This window comes from Prunus avium, chromosome 2 (assembly GCF_965620075.1).
Source record: "Prunus avium chromosome 2, drPruAviu1.hap1.1, whole genome shotgun sequence".
Lineage (NCBI taxonomy): Eukaryota > Viridiplantae > Streptophyta > Magnoliopsida > Rosales > Rosaceae > Prunus > Prunus avium.
This window is the reverse complement of record NC_142285.1, coordinates 31823794-31845249: the sequence shown is the minus strand read 5'-3', so window position 1 is coordinate 31845249 and position 21456 is coordinate 31823794. Positions and strand designations below refer to the sequence as shown.

The 21456-nt window shown below is 36.9% G+C and overlaps 4 protein-coding genes across 4 annotated transcripts; 1 reads left to right on the top strand and 3 right to left on the bottom strand.

The window, feature by feature from the left end:
• Positions 1 to 1087: 1087 nt before the first annotated feature.
• LOC110751093 (phosphatidate cytidylyltransferase 4, chloroplastic-like) lies at positions 1088 to 6761 on the bottom strand. The gene is made up of 7 exons (XM_021951524.2): positions 6334 to 6761; positions 5572 to 5873; positions 4521 to 4711; positions 4274 to 4398; positions 3264 to 3397; positions 2549 to 2664; positions 1088 to 1726 (listed from the first exon to the last, which is right to left on the bottom strand). The coding sequence occupies exons 1-7, from the start codon at positions 6601 to 6603 to the stop codon at positions 1635 to 1637; spliced, it is 1230 nt and encodes a 409-aa protein (XP_021807216.2). The 5' UTR covers positions 6604 to 6761; the 3' UTR covers positions 1088 to 1634.
• Positions 6762 to 8410: 1649 nt separating this feature from the next.
• On the top strand, positions 8411 to 11580 carry LOC110750853 (uncharacterized). Its single transcript, XM_088248762.1, has 6 exons — positions 8411 to 8969; positions 9685 to 9771; positions 9915 to 10067; positions 10162 to 10222; positions 10929 to 11053; positions 11222 to 11580. Exons 1-6 carry the CDS (start codon positions 8565 to 8567, stop codon positions 11288 to 11290), a joined length of 900 nt encoding a protein of 299 aa, XP_088104888.1. The 5' UTR covers positions 8411 to 8564; the 3' UTR covers positions 11291 to 11580.
• Positions 11581 to 11951: 371 nt separating this feature from the next.
• LOC110750869 (vesicle-associated protein 1-2) lies at positions 11952 to 16005 on the bottom strand. Its single transcript, XM_021951248.2, has 8 exons — positions 15735 to 16005; positions 15512 to 15582; positions 15314 to 15395; positions 15091 to 15206; positions 14833 to 14994; positions 14685 to 14735; positions 13540 to 13617; positions 11952 to 12322 (listed from the first exon to the last, which is right to left on the bottom strand). Exons 1-8 carry the CDS (start codon positions 15784 to 15786, stop codon positions 12212 to 12214), a joined length of 723 nt encoding a protein of 240 aa, XP_021806940.1. The 5' UTR covers positions 15787 to 16005; the 3' UTR covers positions 11952 to 12211.
• Positions 16006 to 16667: 662 nt separating this feature from the next.
• On the bottom strand, positions 16668 to 19120 carry LOC110751132 (cytochrome P450 family protein). The gene is made up of 2 exons (XM_021951566.2): positions 18899 to 19120; positions 16668 to 17940 (listed from the first exon to the last, which is right to left on the bottom strand). The coding sequence occupies exon 2, from the start codon at positions 17895 to 17897 to the stop codon at positions 16920 to 16922; it is 978 nt and encodes a 325-aa protein (XP_021807258.1). The 5' UTR covers positions 17898 to 17940; positions 18899 to 19120; the 3' UTR covers positions 16668 to 16919.
• Positions 19121 to 21456: the final 2336 nt, after the last annotated feature.

Sequence of the window (21456 nt, the reverse complement as noted above, 5' to 3'; positions counted from 1 at the left end):
AACCTGCAAACCCATTTCTTTGTTTTTTCTTCATTTTCTTTTATTTTTTTATTATTATTATTTTATTTCTCATTCTCAATCTTTATATATAGAGAGAGGCAAAATGAAATAATTATTTTATATTTAAAAAAAAAGCAATTACTTGATTAATTTATCAAAATTTAGATTTTTTTAAATTTATTTTTAATTTGCTACCACTTAGCGGATCAACCTGACATGATCCAAACCTGCACGGGAAATAAACAGGTCAACTCGAAAATGACACGTTTATTAAACGGGTTGGGTTTGGGTTTAGCATTCTTGAAACGTATATAATCATGACACGACACGAACCCGACACGACATAAAAATGACCGTATCATGAGGATTTGAACTCAAGATCACTTAAGAGCACACTATAACCTGAGCGAATCCAACTAACAACCATCATAACCACCAAAGTTTTCAATGATTAAGGATTGCATTTGTCTTTTTTTTAAAGTATCAATGGAGATGGTTTGAATTGACAACCGATGTCAACAAATAACATTTACCGTTACCACCCAAAAAACTTATAAGTGGTAGGCAAAATAGTCTTTGAGTTAAGATCGAGAGACAATCAAATGATTATAATTTGAACTATGAGCACTCAATAGCAAGAACTTTTTTTTGTCAACACCAAAAGTATGATGTTTTTCCTCAAAACCAAAATGATTTTGCCAAAATTCAAGGATTTCAAACCAACAAACACTTGCTACTTTCTTCGTAGCAAAACTTAACAGTTTCAAACCCTTAAACACTGCCACAGTTGAGGAGTTTTTATAAGTTAAGCAGGTGTATCCCTTGAAGCAGGTGAATATTACCTTCAACTGGCAGTGAGTTTTTATTATTATTTATAAATATATATTTTTTAAGCTACATACACTGGCAGTAAGTTGGTATTCAGAGCTAAAGACAGAAATTGACAGGTAAAAGAAGAAAAAAAATTGAAGAGGTATAATTCAAAACTTAACTTCCACAGCCAACCGGCAAGCTCAAGTATTTCAACATTTCTTTGTGGTAAATAAAGAAACAAAGAAACCTGAAGAGTGAACACAAACAACAGAACAAATGGGTTTCCCCAAAGAATGATGCAACCTTTATTGACAATTAAATAGTTGTTATTATTCACTACAACAGTAGAACAATAAGAAGAAAATGGGACTGATCCAACATAAATATACAAAAATAAAAAATAAGACTCCAAGATGAAGAAGGGTGAGGTGAGGAGAAAAATAGCGTCAATGGCTCAAAGCAGCTCTACTGTAAACATCAGAGATGACCATGCTACCGCTGGATTTTGGAAGCAATATTGAACTACAACTGATGTTCATGCATTTCAAGAAACATTGTAAAACAAGTATTCCTTTGAACGTGGATTTGGTATCAGAAGCTGGTGAAGTCAGAAAATATAATCTCAAGCCCCTTACAAGTACTGAGGAACATCTCTCTCTCTCTCTCTCTCTCTCTCTCTCTCTCAGATTGAGTAAAAGAGAGAATTTGTCCCTCCAGCATGCTTGCAGCTCATGCTAACCAAAACAGCTTTGCCTCAATTTGGCTTGGTAATGACTGTGATTTCCTTTCTAATATCACTTCGCAATGATCAAATACGTCTATCAAACTCCATAAAGTGGCAAGAAGGTTTTGACAAAGGAGTATGCAAGTGCACCCGTGAACATGTAACTGTCCACTCTATCTAGTATTCCTCCTGCATCAAATGTCAGTTGATCACCAAAAGAAAGTTAAGAGAACTCTTGAAGAATTTCATGTTAGGTATATGATATAATGCAATATGCGTTAATATAAAATAAAAGAACAAAGATTATAAGAGTGGAATCATGGTCTGAAAGGGAGCATTTTTACTCAAGCAACGAAGGACAGTTGTTGAGCATTCTTATTATCATTTATTTGGCAATAACAGTTTATTGTCACACACACACATAAGTGGAGAGAGAAATTTATTCTCTAATAAGGACCTTCTTTAAGCTCTTAGGGACATGTTTCTCAACCATCACATCAATATGGAGGGCTGAGATACACAAAGAGTGAAATTCATCTCAATAAATCTCGGTCACCCATATATGGTTTCAGTTTAACAAATGCGAAACAGGTCCTTGTTTAAGGCCTTATTGGAAATAATTACACAAACATGCACACTATACATAAGCAATCTACTGAGGACCTGCGTTGATTTCTTAACTTGAGGACTTCAACATCACTCTTTAGATCATATAAGAATGATTGAAATACATTTCACCCACTTTTACCTGCTTTGCATCTCATGGGTTCATATATGATCTAATAATTCTGATGCAAATCATCAAATTAAGTTCCCAATCCTCATTGCAACACTACCTCATGTGTGTATGTGTGTTTGTGTATTCCCAATAAGAAACTTTCAAGTGAATGTATAATAAGACAAACATTCTTGAAATAATTTGCATCAAACAAACAGATAATGCACTTTCTCCAAAACTTTTCAAAAGTGTAAGCTTTGGCACAAGATACAACCATGAGTTGAAGGTATTACCATGTCCTGGTATTAGAGACCCAGAGTCCTTTACACCCGCATCACGTTTGATCATCGATTCCGTAAGATCACCAAATACGGAGCCAAAAAAATTCAGAAGCCCAAAAGCTATTGCGCTGGAAACCATCCAAAAAAATACAAAATAAATGCACACGAAACATTTTTTAAAAACTGTAATGATATCAAAAACTGTTAATGCAGTATGCAAGTTCGTCTTAAAGCAAAAAGGACTGCTCAGCACTAGGATAAATTGATAAAGAAAAATTTTCATACTGCACCACACAAGCAAGTCCTAGGAACAATTACATGATACTTTGATTCAGAAGTTAGTCCAAAAGGAAAATCAAACACCATCTATTGGTGCTCCTTGCACTGAAGACATAATAAATAATATATAAAAAATCCTATTATAGGTACCACACATAATTCAAATCAAGTTTTTCCAGCAGAAGTTACTATTTTCATCATTCAAGAACAATGCATAAAGCTGCAATTAACAATTCAGAGTCCACCATGTAGTAAAACTGTTATTGCATATATGCAGGGATGATACTTTTACAACAGAGAACCACGTTAAGTTCCTAATATTTTTCCTTTTTTTTTTAACAATTATAAATTAAGAAAACCAATCAGTTAATCCTTAAATGAAAAAATAAAAATAAAAATAAAAATTCAGAAGCAACTCTAAAGATTGCACTGGAGGAAGATGGAATACCTTAATAAAGATTTGGGCCAGCAAAATATCCTTGATAATACAACAGAAGTGGCTATACAACCGCCCAACCCTACAATAGTTCCTTCCCATGTCTTCTTTGGACTAACAGTAGTAAGGGGTGTCCTACCAAATGCCTGCATTTGGAGTACAGAGCTATATCAAGAATTTATTACAGGCATGTGACCAAATAATATTATGAAATAAGGAAGTCTTCCCCATCAATCGTAATTATAAAGAAGATGGAGCTAAAAAACATGAACACTAGTATCACTGGTTCCTTGTAAGGAGACATAAAAGTCCTTATCTCTTGAAATTTATAAACCTAGACAACACAAAAAAGTAAACAAGATTGAATAACTGCTAACTAACCAACTTCACATTCATTGCAAAAAAAAAAAAAAAAAAAGTTACTGCAATCTCCTCAGTATAGCTGGATAGGAAAAAGAAAAAAAAATTATTTCCAAAAAGTTTCAGACACACTAAGGCACACATTAACAATCTAAAAATTGATTTATAAGAGGAAAGAGCATATTAAACCCTCCCTAAACTGTTTGAAAATGGAAAGTAAAAGTTCTGAAACGTGAAAATTTGCAGGATAAGTACCAGCAGTTGCACATATATAACCCAGGAATTTTGAAGGTTCAATTTTTAGGAACTTTCATGGTTTAACTTGGATTTTGCACACCAATCAAAATAAATAAAAAGAACTTGGATTGCACACTGCGCCAGCATATCTATAATAAGTTAATAACTGCAATGGTGACTGTCCAATTAGGAGCCATCTGTTGGGAGAGCTCACAAAACCCACCCTGAAGCCTTAGTTACATGGCAGGTTCATAAGAATTGGGACTATGATACCTATAGGACAAAGTATCAAAAAAAATTTCCAGATGCAGTAACTGAAGCTCTACAAAAAGTTCATGATAAGAGAAGGTATATTCTTGAAAAAAAAAGAAAAAAAGAAAGTAGAGAGTAAATGTACTGCAGAGCAATTTCAAGAGCCTAGATACCTTGCCACCCAGAAAAGCATAAGTGTCAGCAGCAATTATGCTACTGAAAGAAATCAAGGTTGCCACAAGACCAACAGTCCAGTGAGCTTGTCCACCAAGAAGGATGGGCCATGCTGATCCAAAACCTGCCAAAGAACAAAATAATTAGGAACCAAAGGTTGACATAGAACACCAAAGTCAGTGCCCATTTTGAAAAATCCCCCTATTCTTCAATTTCCAGTATAAATATGTAAACCCAACTTCTTACTAGTGTTTAGGGCTGGTGCTGCTAGGCCACATCGAAGCTTAACCCAGAAACAAGGAAGATATCCACAATAAAATAGCCCAAACATTGTGCTACTAAGCTGTGCAAAGCGAGGATTTCCTCTCTGTAAAAGCAATGCCATAGCAACAAAAAAGGCAGCAGATGTCACGGAAACATCAATTTGACCGCGATACCTGCCCATGCATCAGAAGTTCTAATCAGAGATCATTATTGACCACGTATCCAAAAACGAACTTCATGCCTATACAAAATTTGATAAAAGAAAGAGAGAGAGAGAAAAATCATTTGCATACATTTCCCACCAAAAGAAACCAAAATTCTAGGATTAAATAGTACATTATTAAGACAAAACTGTTTTTTTTTTTTTCTTCCAAATGAAACATATTTGAAAACAAGATGAATGAAAAAGCATCAGCATAGACACTCAAATAAGGCAGTGAATAAATACTTAATGCAGGTTCAATTCTCAAAATTCCTATACCCATCCCAAACATATCTGTAAAATGTAAGTTTAAGTAGCATAAGGAGTTAAATTGAACAAGAAATGAACAGTTCAACCATGAAAAGGAGATATAGATTTTCTACAGCTCTTTAGTTGGAAGAAATCAGAAACAAGGTTAAGGCTTTTTGCCTTACATGAGCATAATGAATACTTTCCACAACCATATCCAGATTGATTGAAGTGACAATCCTAGGATTTCAATGTAATACACCTGAATCACATCCCTTATCTTTTTCAACAGGAGGGTGCAATGATAAAATGGAAGGTACAGACACCTAAAATTGGTCCTAACCTGATTCGCTATCTTACATATTCGAATTTTACTCTTTGGTCCAATTTTCTTAACACTGAGTAAAGGAACATGACTTCTATAACAAACGAAAATTATAAGGAATCTGGATATAACTACATTTTTATTTCCAGCTTCCAACTGAATTTGCATGTTTTCAAATGGAAATAAGAGTAAGCATATTATCAAAAAATTCCCGGCTACAGTCCTACAAAATATTTGAGACACGTTACCAATCTTACAAGGTAACTAGGGGCATGAGAGCACAAATAACAGAGCAAACTCGTGACACATATCGAGGTGGAGGTGTCATCCCTGCAGTAATTCCATGACTCCTAACCAATTCAAAATACTCGCGTGCGCCAACAAAGACAGCAGCTGCCACAGCTGCTGTAAATACCCATCCTCCAGTCAACACAACAATGCCCACAGATAACCCAATTCCGAGTCCAAAAAAAATTCTTTTCTTTAACTGACTGGCTTTCTGTTGATGCTCTGAGACCGCATCCTCATTCATTGACAATTTATGGCCTTTGTGGACTTCCTACAACATACGCATTTCAGTACATTGCTTCAATAAAAACATGCAACCTCTCAAAAAAGAATATAAATTTCGAAGTAAAATTCAATCAAGCAGACTGCCCCTTAAAAAATTTCACATTTGTAACATTACCCGTGAAACGATTTCAAGACCCTTTGAAATTATTAGCATGCATTGCCTTAATACCATTAAACGGTCAAATTATGCCCAATTATCTCACAAACATTACCAATAATGAGCAAAAAATTCCATTTTCCAAGCTTTTATATCACTACCAACACACTAAGCCATTAAAGCAAGTTCCTTTTCAGCGCCAAAACCACAACTGACATTCAAATTCACCGCCACCTTCCACCACATCACTCCCACCCTAATTTTTCACCATAATGCCATTCCCAATCACAGCCAAACCAAAATTCAGAAACAAAAAAGAATCAAAATCGTCCCTTTTGTTCTCTAGTACCTGGTGGGCATTGTCCTCGCCAAGCTGTTCCGGCTCGGCTCGAGCCGCGACTGCGATTAGCCGGCGGCTAGCCAAAGCTCCATTTCGGCCAAGCCCCAGCGCACGTCTATTTCCGTCGAACAAGAGATCCAGATGACACAATTTTGCGCGCGGACGAGTGAGAACTAGGGTTTTGGAGGGCGAGGGACGGCAGGGACAACAGCAACGAGAGGAATGAGAGAGTGGAATTGGACTGCACCGATGGAGTTGGAAATACGACGTCGTTGCCATGATGGATTGGGGCTCACTACTTACCGGTCAGTTTTATTTAGCAAGAAGAAGAGCATGTTGATTTGTGATTCTGCACTTGCACTTGTGTGTTGTTTGTGCCACTGATATAGTGGGCGGTGGTGTCGAGAAGAGTAGATAGTTGTTGCTTTGTTTGTTTCCATCTTTTGTTGCTTCATGTTTTTGGCCTTATTCATAAATATTCCCCAATTTTTGCTTCTAAGGTAACCAATAATTATTTTGACCAAATAAGGTAAACCAAAGAATTTATTAAGAATAAGATTTGTTTTCTGCTAAGGAGAGGAAAATTACAACACAAACCCTCTACAATAGCTTGAATTTTTTCTATCAAAATTAAAAAGCTAAAATCACATGTAACATAAAAGGGAATTATTTTATCATGTATATGAATTGCTTCTATCGAATGTCCAAATTCTGTTTGAGCATCAGTTATGAAGTTAACCTCTCGGAATATGTCATAACTGAATTGAATTAAATTATTGAGAGACAAAATGAGTGTTCCGAATGTACTGTCTAACTGGCCAAAACATAGAACATGAGCCCTTTGACACAATCAATTGAACTTGGCTTTGTTATGTGGGTTAATGCTTTTCTTCTTGTAATCTTTGTGTGTTGTTGTGCTATGATTCGATGTTAAGGATTTTTTTTTTTTGGGTGAAAAAAAATTTAGGGGAGATTGGCTACTGTCACCACCTGCTATAAAACAGACCCACAACCTTAAGCCAGAAGGACTTACCAACAAGAATTGCTGGCAACGAAACTCAAATGCTAGTTGGGCTACACAGTGCAAAGACCTTACCAACTGAACCAATCCTCGTTGGCCATGTTAAGTACTTTTAAATACAAGTTATGTCAACAAATGACTCTTCCATATGTCAAAGAAAACTTTATATCGTAAATTGAATTATAATTGAGAAAATTTCATGAGAAATTTGGAGAGAAAAAGGCTTACAAATTTTAGTTCAGTTTTTGTGTGGATCAAATAGAAACTTCATTAGATAAACTTCAACGATACAATCAAGGACATCAACAAGACATCTAAAATACCAATCCCAAGGGGGCAACAAAATAACATGCTAAAAACACAACTAATGCGGACAAAAGTCGCACTAAACTTACCAGCCCACATCATCACAATTAACTATAAGCCCAAACTAAGCCCAAACTAAGCCCACAAACCCAACATAACCAAAACCCTAAAACAACCCATGAGCTTAGACGAACCCTACCACCACCACCTAATGAAGCACCATCGCGGTCACACCCACCACCGCATCCGTAATAGATATTGGGAAAATATGATTTCCAAAGATCTACGTGCGCATAAGAGTGAACAAATAAACGAAAACAACAACTTCGCCAAAGAACAATTGAGTGATTTGTAGCAACCTCCGTAAAAAACAATGTAGAATCAAATTTAGAGAACATGAGCGACGTCAGGGAGCGGGTTTTGGGAGCAAGATTTGATTGAGAACATAGACTAAAAGGGGTGATGGGAAATTTCAATCTAACCGTGGCTCAAAAGAAATCACCACAAGGGGCTCCAGTGAACTTATTCACTAACCTAAAAGGAAAAGACGAGAAGAAAGGAGGGGGAGTGACGCTTCTTCCTCCTCCCCCATCTATGGAGTTTTCCTTTATAGGATTCACAAAGGAAGACAGCGGCTTGAATTTCTTGGGTTTTATAGAGTTAAATAGTCAGTTAAATAGTCGGTAGAAAAGTACGGCAAAATACAATAATATTGGTGACAATCAATAACAAAATATTGGACTAACAGCAACAACGATTTAATTCAAGCTTCGGCCCGAACTTTTGAACGACGTGTCGTTATAAATGTTTGTGAAGGCCGCGAGACCTATTCTTCTTCTTTTGGCGGTTGAGACCGCGCCTCGCGAATTTGCCAGAATCTGATAATCTCACAGCTCCATTCTCATAATCCAAAATGCCCAAACACGATCTCTCAGACTCGGAACACGAAGAAACCTCCGAGAACTCAAGCTCAGAGTCAGAGGAGGCGGGAAAGCGCAGCAATGGCCAAAAAGACCGAGTGGGATCCTCAGTCTCAGAGTACGAGAAGCGGAGGCTATCGAGAATTGCAGAAAACAAGGCAAGAATGGAGGCTCTGGGTCTGCCAAAAATTGCTTCTTCCGTAATGGGTTCGGGCCAGAATGGGAAGAGAAAGAACAAGAAGGTGCAGAAGGGGAAAGCCAAGGTCTTTGAGGACGATGAAGAGTATAGGCCTGAAGACGAGGAACCTTGTTCATATTCTAGCCAGGAGGAAGCTATGGAGGAGGATGATGACGATGATTATTTGGGTGAAAAAACATCTGGGTCACGCAGAAAAAAGGTTAGTTCGTGTTCTGTGTACGTCTGTGTGTCTGGAGATTTTACTGTATGAATTGGTGAATTGGTATACTTTATCTTTGTTTCTGTTTGGCTTTTTCTTTGGTGAGATATGCATTATGTATAAAAAAGAAAGTTTGTTTTTTTTTCCAGATACAACAATGCATACGTGTGGAAAGAGAGAATATACATTTTAAGATAGTTGTCATTTATTGATACTTCAACTATGGACATGGATAGAGGAGTTACATGATTGAAATCAAATATAAAAAAGGAGTATGCCAAATTGACAGTGTAAGTTGTAACTCAGGGACATTAGATTTTTCACCAAGTAAGGAGAGTTATGTGAAGTTCTTAAACAATGGGTGAGATTCTCATGTTTTCTTGACTAACCTTTGAATTTGAAACCAATTTAGTGGATTGATCCCTTAGAAAACTATGAACTAAAGTTGCTAGCCTGGTGGAGCCATGCAGTGCACAGGTGGGTCTAGATTGGGTGCATTCAGGATTCTGCATGAGAGTTTTATAATAGTGATAGTTGATTTAAAGGTAAACAAAGCTTCAATGTACGAATTGAGAAGACAAGACGTTCTAATTGGACACCTTGGATTGGTCAGCAAGTTTTCTCATTATATAGAAAGACATGTGCTATGGCATGACCTCTACTAGTTGGCTGACTTTTTAAATTCTTTCTTTGCTGAATCTCTATCCTGGTGAAGAATAAAGGTTCAAAATCTAAGAAGGCTCTTCCCCGAAGTATTTTGAGTAACAAAGATTGCATCGATGATGATGAGGCGTTGAAGCAGGTATGTTTTAGTATCTTGTTAAACACAAATAATTTCTCATTGCCCGGTGTGGATTAATAGTGTGACCCTTAACCAACTGCTATGATACTGGTCCTAGGCGATTATTCAGACAACTATACTCATCCATTTGCATTCATATGCAGGCAATTGCTATGTCATTACAAGGGTCGGTAGAAGTTTCAGGTGTGGCACATAGTGGACCTTTACAACGCTCTAATGTGGTTAATGCTAAGGTTAACGAAAGAAAGGGAAACAATCAGATTCCGGAAGATACAGGGAGGAAGAGGAAGAAATCGGTTTGTTATCTTAAGCAGAGATGTTTCTCCTTTCTCCTATTGTACTTAGCTGACTGTCCCATTTTGGTGGTTTTCTTTGATTTGTGTTCGGCAGTTTGCTAGTCGGCTGCAGATGACAGAGGATGAGTTGGTTTTGCACTTCTTCCAGTTTGATGGTAAATTCTATTATCTTTGTCTTGTAGAGACTAGAGGGGGGATTAGGCGATGCTTATTTACTCTTGAAGTGGGTACATTAAGGAGAGACGATGCACAGTTGCTCATCATCCCTTTCTTTATGTTTACTAGTGGTAATACCCTTAATGAAGCACAATTCGCACTAGTTAACATAGATCTCACTGCATCTTTAAAACAATTTCATGGTTTGAGAACAGAAGCACCCCAAAAGCGATAAATGAGGTTGGTTATGAAGCTAATAATACGAAGAAATGGTCAACAATAACAGGATACTAGATCTGGTTTCGTCTAGTGATTTGCTGATAATTATAGCTCCCACAGCATGCTATATACATTTGAGTAGTTATCTGGTTTAATGCCGTCTTGAGAAGAATATCTGTCTATTGGCTTAAGTCTTGCTTGGTTGATGTTTGACTTTGGGAAGAAAGCTTTTAATCGCTTGCATTTGAGACTTCTCCGATGAGCATGTTTAGAGAAAACCCATTGCTACATTGGATAGTGCACATCTGACCATGGTGGAGTTTTGGTTTATGTCTTACTATGAAACTTTGTGGCACATTCTCTTAGTTTATATATGTTTCCTACTCAAATTTCATATGCTTTTGAGGAGTACAGTCAACTCTTACCAAGCCATAGTAGAAATATGCACAAGTGTTCTTAACCTTGGTCATTGCTCCTGGCATGCAGAGAACTGCAATGGAGGACTTTCTCTACGGGATTTACAAAGAGTGGCAACAGCTCATGATTTTATGTGGACTGATAAGGAGTTGGCTGACATGATTCGCTGTTTTGATAGTGATGGTGATGGGAAGGTCAGTTCCTGCTGCTCTGAATGTTTAAGCAACTTTTTTGTTTCCCTTTAACATCTCTACTAATTTTAACTGTTTTTTTCTTCCTTTCTTTGAATTGAATTGAAAAGAATTAAGTATTTTTCTGGGCTGATAATTTTAGTTTTGGATATGATTTGCAATGTATTGCAGCTGAGTTTGGATGAGTTTCGGAAGATTGTTGTTCGTTGCAACATGATAAAAGAGCTTGAACAGTCTTGATGGGTTGAAAGCGATTGTGAACTGAAAAGAATGTTTTAAATTTCAGAGGATTAGAAGGTACATAATATCTTTGAAGGTTGGAAGCAAGTGTAAGATGATACTGGGATATGTTTCGGTTTATGGGAGTTGATACACAAACAGGAGGGCAAAAACGAGGTGAAGATGCTTTCAAGAATGGAAAGGGTGGTGTTTACGGTTTTTACTTCGGGGTGTGGGCTTTGGCTGGAAACTGAAAATTCTAACTTGCAATAACTCATTTAACTAATTAAGGTAGAATTTGCTTGGCGGAATGAGATTTTAGGAATCTCATACCCATTTCCATTCATGTTGAAAACATTAAGCCTAGAAATTGTGCTATTAGGACACAAATATGCCATTATCATCCACCCATTTCCTTCTCTATCAAATTCTTAGGGTAAAAACTAAAGAATGAGAAAAGGGTTAGAGAACCTATTCTTTCCAATGTTTGCACCTACCAAGCATGAAAATGACATGTTACCCCATTCACAAGTATGAATTCTGCAAAACAATACCTAAACACAAATTGATTAAGACCACATTAAAATCATCTCTTCAATTCTCCGATTCTCTCACAAAACTAGAGTCAATCCATAACGATAATTCCATTGGGGAAAATAAACACAAACAATGTTCACGGAGGTGATCACACAAAGAAAAACTTTCAATTTCCATTGTCAATTACAAAACCCGCTTAAACAAGTTACCTTGGTGTCGACACCAGCTAATACAACGAACCAAAGTTCCCTCTAATGGTCGCACATTTCACAGCGTTCTCTACTGTCAATACAGATTGGTAATACGATAAGAAAAAGTTACTGCTAATCAATCACACATTCAATTTCTGGTGGTTTTTTTTCTTCCTGTTTTTACATTTCATCGTCCGGCAAAGGGAGTGCCTGGTCATGTCTTCTTCAGAAGGTACCCCAAAATAATGCCAATCAAGCCAACTAGAACAACATATATAAATGGGATGCCACTACTGCTTCTGTTGGCGCCGCGCTTCAAAAGATCCTGCAAATGATAATCTTTTAGTTAGATCCTCTCTGGAAAGCTGCTATAAATTTCTGTAATCAAAACCATAACTATTTATCGAGAAATAGTTATTAAACACGGCCAAAAACAGTGTTAATATGCCTTGTTCTATGTGCCTATTAACTATATACTGCAGCTGTATATAAGTAGAAATTCTTACAATTCAAATATATTGTTTCTAATCCCACCCCCCTTCTTTTATTCTAGTAACAGCCACAAAGAAAAATGTGGCAGCATATTAAGACATAATAAGGAAATTATAATCCATTAAACACTTCGAAATGGTCAGTACTTAAACTACCACAAAGTCATTAACTAAGCTTTTACTTTAATCACATCTTCTCTTTATCATGGATTCCATGATAAGAGAAAGTCCAATAATCACCTGGTGGAAAGGAAATCATTGTGGTTTAGGTAGTAACTATTTTGAAATTATGGGTATTTATGTTATGAAGAGGACTTCATTATGCAAGACGCTACCCCAGTTCCAAAAGGCATACTTAGGCAATGAATAAATCAGAAGGTAGGAATTTTCCAGTGGTATAATCCAGAGGTGATTAAAACAGCCAGATTTTTTTATATTTGCAAAATACAAAGCTAAGCCCGACATTAGCCCACACCCAACCATTCACCTCACAAGGCCCAAATATGAAATAGCATTTAAAAAGTCTCATGCAGATGAATCACTTTTCACAGTGTTCTCCTTTTCTCTTCTATAGCACACAATTTGACAATCTGGTCTTCACCTTCACCAAGATGCTCAATTCCATACACAGATTTGTAACACAGCTTAAACGTGCATAGGTGTCGTATCATTGTGGTTATGTTATCATAAATGGTAGTTCCAAAAAATATCATATACTGTCAGATAAGATTTGACAAAATAGCCATGGTAAAAAATAATATTTTCGGTATGTTGCCAAAACTTTAAACACCTAGGTCATTTAATGAAGAATGAAGCTTTCTAGATTTCAATAAGAGTTTTAGATCATAATCGGTCCAGAAACTAAATATCGTTATTAACACAGTTACACAGCTCACTTAGCTCAAGTCAGTAGTTCTCATGAGCATTTAAAATCATGAAAACTTCTAAAGAGAGGGCCAACAAAGTAGAAAACAAACACCAACAGGTTTGATATGAGCCTCCAATATATATCAATTAGACATTAGAACGACTGAAATAAAATGTCCCTCACCAGTTCTTGCTGAAGCCTGTTATTTTGCTGAATAGCAGAATTTTTCTCCTCAGTCAGCCTCACAATTAGTGTCCTAGTCTGCAATTACAAAAATTACTCAATAAATTAATTACCATGTACAAACATCAATATTGCAGCAACCCCACAAGTTCATTCAATGATAAGAAACATCCTCCACCATTAAAAAGTACACCATGTCAATGCTTGGAAGAAGGATAAACAAGGATGTAATTGGCAACGAAAATACATCATCGTCACCAGCAGTGACTCTAAATGACAAACTTGAAGTGGATAATCCAGTTAAAATGATGCTTAAGCTCACTATACAGTATTGTCAAAAGGACATTTTCCAAAGTGAAATTTCTCAAACTATACAAATACAAGGCCCACAAACTATACTGGAGTCCCATGCTCCACAAAAATCTGAACTGAGGGAGGGACTCATAATTGAAGAATGGTAACTTAGAAATAGTGCCTTTATGAACAACAGAATCTAATCGAAGGCAAGCAAGGCAGTTCTATCTGTTGCTATTGCCCAAAATATCTGAACAACAACTTCACAAGATACAACTAACCTTGATCTCAGACAAACTCAGGTAAGCACAGCCTAGAGTCCCCAATTGGAAATATAAAGCACACGCCGTCAGGTCTGCCAAGTCATTAAAATGCTTTTCCATGATGATCAGAGGCAGTTTAAATTCTGAAATTGGGACTTCCAAGAATAGCTCAAGTCCTTATGGACGGTCAACATGAAAGGCAGCACACTTGGATAGGGTTATAAGTTTGAAATGTAGTCTTGGCTAATGAATTTATGGAGTGAATCATTTTATTTTAATTTTTTAAAAATAAAAGTGCTAGTCTAAACTGCTCTAATTTAATCTATCTATGGGGAGGGGGATTCGAACTTCAGTGCAAGGGGGCGAACTCGCTATGCTGGCCAACTGGCCTAACCCACGTCTACTACATGAAGCATTTTATTAGTTGAATTGTACTAAATAAAACAAATGCAACTGTAAATCATGCAAAAAAATCCAACATTTATTAAAAAAAATTATAATTTCCTCCAAACAAACTTCAAGTGACAACCAAACAACCCTCCAAAGTTCAAGACTTAATATTCTACATATTTTAAAATAAAAATATACCTCGGATGAGTTATCTTGAGGCTCATGTTGCTCGGCGAAAGCTCTTGAAGCCTGAAACCAAAATTACATAATGACAACATATTCTATTACAGTTAAAGGGAAACATAAATTGTTTTCTTCCTTTTACGATCTATCAAGAAGTACTCACAGCTTTAAACTCAGAAGCAATTGCACTCCCGTTGTCCACTGAAGCCCTGGGTGACGAACCTTCCTCTGAACCTTCACGAACTGGAGATGGTGGCCGAGGCGGAGCAACATAGAGAACCCTCAACTTACACTCTTCAACATTATGCCCCGACTCCTTATTGAACTGAAATGAACAAACACAAAAATCCAGTTGCACACACATTTAGCTAAGTAAACAATTAAACTCATACACAAAGCCACTTAGAAGTCATATGACTACCATCTCTGGTGTGATATCCTTTGGGGTAGTCCCGGGGCCAGCAACTACACTCTGAAGAAGGAACTTGTCCTTGCATTGCATATCCGAAGGTGCTTCCTTTTGTGCTTGCATTGTTACTAAACCCACATATAAATTTAACATGTTAGCACACAGGGATATCAAAATTACGCACAGAACTAGCCATAAAGCGAAACCAATTTAGCATGAAATATAGTGTGTGTACCTATAACATCACATGTAGACCTTGGGGACACAACCCCAGTGTTGGGTCTAACACAATACTTTTTGGGATTTGTTGTCTTTACCTAAAACACCAACCAATAACACCAAAATCAAGATTACAAATCTCTAACAGGCAAAATTGAACAAACCCACAATTCAAATGGTCTGCTGAAGAAAAAAGAAGAGTGAAATTGAGTACCTTGAAAGCTATATAGCTATCGGTCTTATTGGAGAGAAGTAGAGAGCAAGAGATCTGCTTCCTCAATTCAACTGTTTGCTCAAATCAAAAGAATCAAAACCAAAGAAAAAGATAAAAGGAAAAATCAGAAACAGTGAAAACAGAGAAAACAGTGAAAAAAAAAACCCCGGATCTGAAAGCAAAAGAGAACAGTTTAAGAGAGTTAAGTTTGGAGAAAGCTTACAAGGGAATTGGAGCTCTTGGGGTTCGATGCTGAGAAGCTCGCCGGTGCTCATATTTGAAGCGATCGGAGAAGACAGAGAGACTGGTGGTTTAACAGTGGAGATGAGCGGTTTTCGGTGACGGAAAGTGGATGAGACAGAGAGAGATTCAAATGATTTGAAGAGTGGTTTCCGAGGAATGGAAAGAGTGAGAGAAAGAGATGCGAAGAAACAACGTGGGACTGTGTTACCTTGTCTCTCTTTCGCCTCGGGTTTTGGTTTGTGACGTTCCTTCGGTTCGTATCAAGCGGTTTACTATTGAAGGTTGGAGGATATATTTGTCTTTTTCTTATTCCTCCATTAACAAAATATTGTGCTTGTATTTACGTCCAAAATTCACTCCTTAGTTTCATTTTTATTATGTTTGATTTATTTATTTATTAACAGAGAGGAAAATTTAAACTTGAAATATTGCGGGTAAATACTTTGAACCATTTGAGCTACAAATCCTTATATAAAAGAGATAATTATAATAAAGCCAATTAGATTAAATTAATCTAATCTACGGTAAGGAGAATTTGAAGTTAGGTGGCATGCTCATTTCATGCCTTTTATTAATGTAGGTTGTTCAGTTAGGTTGTTCAGTTCCAGCAGCTAAGGAGAGAAGCTATGTGACGATGCTTGCAGAAGTGACGTTTTATAAAGACATATTCAATGACTCAAGTACGGGGATCTAGTAAATTTGGTTGACTTTGCCACTAGAGACTCTTCCCATAGAAACAGAATCCTAAAGTTTTCTTCAAGCAAATATTACATGCTGAAATTTATTTTTCTGGGGACATAACATAATGCACATAGACAAAACAACGTTTGGAGTTGCACAGGAATATCCCATGAAACGCATTGTTTGTTTGAAAATATAAATGTATAGTAATAGTTGCATTGCTAAAGATCACTTTAAGGTCACAACAAGAAAATTGAGATCTTTACAGACTGAGACAAAAAGGACGTGTACTGTATGACATGACAGTTCTTCGTAGCTCATAGATAAATCACTTGTGCATATTTATATGAACAAAGCAAATAATAGCGTCACTAAACCACATATTCCTTCACCTATAAAACAAAACAAATATTTAAAGCCAGCGTCGATTTCATTTTTCTTTTCCAAGCTAGGGTATATATCACTAGTCATCATCAGAAGGCCGCTATTGCTGATGATGAGTTCGAGAAGTAAAACCTGCATACCAAGCAACTCTCATCAGCTGCATGCTAAGAATTAGCACCCACCAGGACACCAGTCCCCTAATTGTATGCATCATCCATGCTGGTGCACTGAGCTCAGTTCCAAGCTTCAATCCCCTCATCAGCTGCAACAGCCGGTAAGCCTCGTACACTACAGGGGTCACCAGCCAAACTGGTGACTGCCAATGCCAAGTCAGCATCTCAGTCAGTATCTGTACTGAAATAAGCAGAAGGTAGGGACCCAATAGAACTGAAAATGAGATCAAGGGCAGCTGGGGTTGGAGGAAACCCTTTTGGGATCCAAAAGCCATCATCAGGGGAATGATAAATCCAGTCACAGTCGCAACCATATTCCAAAACTGGTAGCTAAAGGGAGGCTTGCTTTTGCAGGCTTGTGCTGGGAGTTTCGGGCGAGCACAAGAATCAGCCATGAGGAGAAAAAGGGTTGCACCAAGATTAAATATGCAATCAAGTCCGACCAAGGAAAGCAGGCTGGCTATGTTGGGGCCGAGGAATATGGACGATAGCGGTAGCCACAAAGTTGGCACCATGCCAGTGATGAGGAGAAGAGAAGGGCCCAAGAGCCACATTGGCCATTTGAGGAACTGAACCTCTGGTCTTGTCTGATTACTTGCATCAATACGCTTTTCACTTTTGGTTTCTTGTGCTTCATCGGTGCTAATAGAAGAAAGGGTTTCAAATATGTTGGTGGTTTTATTTAAGAAGCTGTCATCAGCACTCTCGGTGGGGGTGTATGTGGCAGATGAGGGCTCCCAGCGAGTCAGTTTTGTGCAGCAAACAGGGGAATGTTTCATCCGAATGCGAGACAGAGTGTGTAAATGTACTGCATGTGAGGTTTTCAGCACTTTCTGCATTGGGGAGCGGACTCTGGGAACAGAATCGGTAGACATCATGAATGGAGGTTGAGCTAAACATGCCATTCTTTAATTAGTATAACTTTGATCAGGGCCTATGCTTTTCACTCTGAAACATATGAACATAAAATTAAAAGAAAGAGAAATAGTAGAAAGCACAAGACTTAGAAAAAAGATAATGGCCTCTTGGTTCATGAATCATATAGTTTATTCCTACAACGCAAGAAAAGTCCATATCATAACCGTAAAAGTAGACCAATAAACATATGAACTTTCAAAGGTCATGTGCATTAGGCTAAGCATAAGAATCCCTTATGGATCAATATATAATTTGCAAGCAGATGCTGAAATAATCTTTACTATTGCCTTTTGACATGATGGTTCCTCAAACAGCTCAAAGGGGTAGTTGTACCACAACTTGCAAAATTCACCTCACCAAATCTTCTCAATTTAGGGATGCAAGATTTACAACAGTGCACTGGTTTTCACTATTCCGGGGCATCGAAATGCCCCTTCTAACATGAAACACCCAACCAAAGTGACTAAACTGGATATTTTGTGACACCATCTAGACCCAACTTGTTCATACTAAGTTACCAACAATCACCAAGCAAGCACCACTCTGTTTTTGGGGGCTTAAATTTAAGATAAAACTTTCAGTAAAGACCCTCTGGTCCGGTTCATTAGAGAGTAACAAATTCTCACACAACTCAGAAACTTAACACTCCCACAAGAAGGCGTGCTTCAGATTTAAATTGCCAACAATAGGACCCTATGAGCAACAAAACCCAATTTTTATTCAAAGATGCAGTCTTTCACAGAACCATTCACCCAATTTTTATTCAAAGATGCAGTCTTTCACAGAACCATTCAATTAGAAAGAAACCCTTTTCCTATAAATCTATTGCCATTCAAGTACTCAGGTTTTCTCTTTAAAAAAAATTGATTTATTACATTTTATTTTCATTTCCCACACTTTCCCAGCAAGCAAACAGAACACAAAACAAACATGAAGGGAGAAACAGCGAAACAGAGAAATGAAAATTAGGGTTCAAAATTACGTTTACCTGATTGAGGATAGTCCTTTTCCTTCAGCCAATCTGAGAATCAATCGCACGGTCTACGACGTCGTCGGAACATATAGCGTTGCGACGATGGCGACGCCGCTGAAACTGGACAGCTTGAACCGGGTAACAACTAAAGACGGCGGGTTTGTCTGCAGTGTTTTGGGCCTAACTTGGCCTTTTCTTTTATTTTTTCGACAAAAGAGAAAACTCAAGCCTTTTTTTTTTTTTTTTTGGGTCAGAAAACTCAAGCCTATAAGTGTTTTATTTGGTCAATGAAAATTAAATTTATTAATTACAATTTGCGAAGAGAGGAAAAAGCAAAAAACTATTTGTTTCCTTCCTTTCCCATTTTTTTCTGATTTTGATTATGACCATTTTTCAAGGACTTCTAATATCATGTTAGAGTCATTAACATGGTCTCCGAAGGCATAATTTTTTTTTTTGGGGAAAATAATAAATAAAAATTGACCAAACTTGGACTTACGGTAAAAACTCCAAGGATTAATAAAATCTTGAGTACTCATATGGTCATCTTACATGTTTACACTAAGAAATGCTAACTGATTAGTGAGGTATTGTATAACTCAGTTGGTTGACCTTTTCCACCTTCATCTCTCTTCTACCTCTCAATGAATATTTGTGTAAATCTCCCTCCTCAATTGCTTGTACTAAAAAAAAAAAAAAAACTATAACGTGTACTAATTGACAAATACGTTAGTCCTCAAATGTTCCAAGCATCAACAAGTTTTAATGATCTCATATCTCATTCCTAAATTAGGTATGCCAAATAAAATACTTAAAACACTTTGCTTTGCCTAATAATTCTATCAATTGTCCAATCTTTTTCTTTGAATGCCCATTTCTTATAAGACTTTTTTTTTCTGGGTAAATTAGGAGACTAATCTATAGGAGGGTAAATCAAGAAACAAACACACAAGTTTTAATGATCTCATATCTCATTCCTAAATTAGGTATGCCAAATAAAATACTTAAAACACTTTGCTTTGCCTAATAATTCTATCAATTGTCCAATCTTTTTCTTTGAATGCCCATCTCTTATAAGACTTTTTTTTTTCTGGGTAAATTAGGAGACTAATCTATAGGAGGGTAAATCAAGAAACAAACACACACAACAAAAAGAAAGCAAGAAATATAATAAAATAAACTAAATTTGATATAGTTTCTTTCTGAATTACAATACTCTTGCATCTATATAAACTAATAAAAGAATTGCATAATAATAAAAAACAAAATATAATCCGAGATATACATATGAATTGAAATGTTCAAGAGAGACGAAGCCCCTTTGGTTCTGGTCTTGGTGGCACTTTGAAGCCAGAGTTGATGTCTCTGCAGTTGTAAATAGGAGTGATCAAAGAATCAAACACTTTACTCTTGCAAACAAGGCACTCCTTTTGAGCGCTGTAGATATTCAACCAACTGTACAAACAAGGCCAGCAATATAAATGGCCACATGAAGTCACAACTGGCTCTCTTGCCACTTTCATGCACATGTTACAGTCAAAGTATAATACAGATCTTGGTGGGGACAATGGCACTGTCAAATAGCCCTCATCATAATCACTATCTAGATGAAGGGTTGGATCTTGATCATCATCTTGATGAAGGGTTGGATCTGAACCATCCAGAGACAGAGTACTATAATGATCACTTGTGAGGCTATCAAACTCATGTTGATCAATTTCATCTTGCACAAGAAATGAGAAAACACTATCATCATCATCATCATCCTCATCATCGTCGTTGTCATCATCATCATCATCATCATCATCATCATCATCCTCATCATAACCATCATTATAATCCTCATCACCATCACCATCATCATCATTATGAAAATGACAATGACCAACCTCCTCCTCCTCCTCCTCCTCCTCCTCCTCCTCCTCCTCATCATCATCATCATCATCATTATCATCCTCCTCATCATCATCCTCGTCATAACCATCATCATAATCCTCATCACCATCAACATCACCATCACCATCACCATCACCATCATTATGATAATAACAATAACCAACCTCCTCCTCCTCCTCCTCATCATCATCATCATAATGATGATTATCCATATGTTCGTACCATTCGTGTGCTGGTTTTGTGCCTTGGAAAATCTCGTGGGGCAACATAAAACGCATTGGTGGCTTAAGCGGTGCTTTAATTTCGTTGCTGGAAGCCATGCACACGAATATAGAAACAAAGGAAAGCAAAAAATTGAACCCTAATTAAGAACGCTTAGAAGAACAACTCAACAACAAGAGAAATAGTAGCTATAACAATTGGGGTTTCTATTCTAAAGAGACCTATATACATATAGGGGAGAGACTTCAGAATTTAAACCAAATACGATTAAGATTAAGACTAGGACTGGGATTTCTTGGTTCACAAGTTTCCAAATCCAACTGACAAGTGACAATATATATATATATATATATATATATATATATATATATATATAAACGTGTATAAAACAGAATAATTGAAACCTAATCCTACTAGGATTAGTAGTTGGACTGAGTTGATAAGTTTCCAAATCC

What these genes read in the sequence shown, in the direction of transcription:
- LOC110751093 (XM_021951524.2), bottom strand. Translation starts at nt 6,603, where the DNA reads ATGGCAACGACGTCGTATTTCCAACTCCATCGGTGCAGTCCAATTCCA. An exon ending in TGGCCCAAATCTTTATTAAG is followed by an intron (nt 2,665 to 3,263) that starts GTATTCCATCTT and finishes GATGGTTTCCAG; the next exon opens with CGCAATAGCTTTTGGGCTTC. An exon ending in GTCTCTAATACCAGGACATG is followed by an intron (nt 1,727 to 2,548) that starts GTAATACCTTCA and finishes CATTTGATGCAG; the next exon opens with GAGGAATACTAGATAGAGTG.
- LOC110751132 (XM_021951566.2), bottom strand. Translation starts at nt 17,897, where the DNA reads ATGGCATGTTTAGCTCAACCTCCATTCATGATGTCTACCGATTCTGTT.
- LOC110750869 (XM_021951248.2), bottom strand. Translation starts at nt 15,786, where the DNA reads ATGAGCACCGGCGAGCTTCTCAGCATCGAACCCCAAGAGCTCCAATTC. An exon ending in AGGATATCACACCAGAGATG is followed by an intron (nt 14,995 to 15,090) that starts GTAGTCATATGA and finishes TGTTCATTTCAG; the next exon opens with TTCAATAAGGAGTCGGGGCA. An exon ending in ACAGGCTTCAGCAAGAACTG is followed by an intron (nt 12,323 to 13,539) that starts GTGAGGGACATT and finishes TATCATTTGCAG; the next exon opens with GATCTTTTGAAGCGCGGCGC.
- LOC110750853 (XM_088248762.1), top strand. Translation starts at nt 8,565, where the DNA reads ATGCCCAAACACGATCTCTCAGACTCGGAACACGAAGAAACCTCCGAG. An exon ending in ATGATGAGGCGTTGAAGCAG is followed by an intron (nt 9,772 to 9,914) that starts GTATGTTTTAGT and finishes ATTCATATGCAG; the next exon opens with GCAATTGCTATGTCATTACA. An exon ending in GGAGGAAGAGGAAGAAATCG is followed by an intron (nt 10,068 to 10,161) that starts GTTTGTTATCTT and finishes TGTGTTCGGCAG; the next exon opens with TTTGCTAGTCGGCTGCAGAT.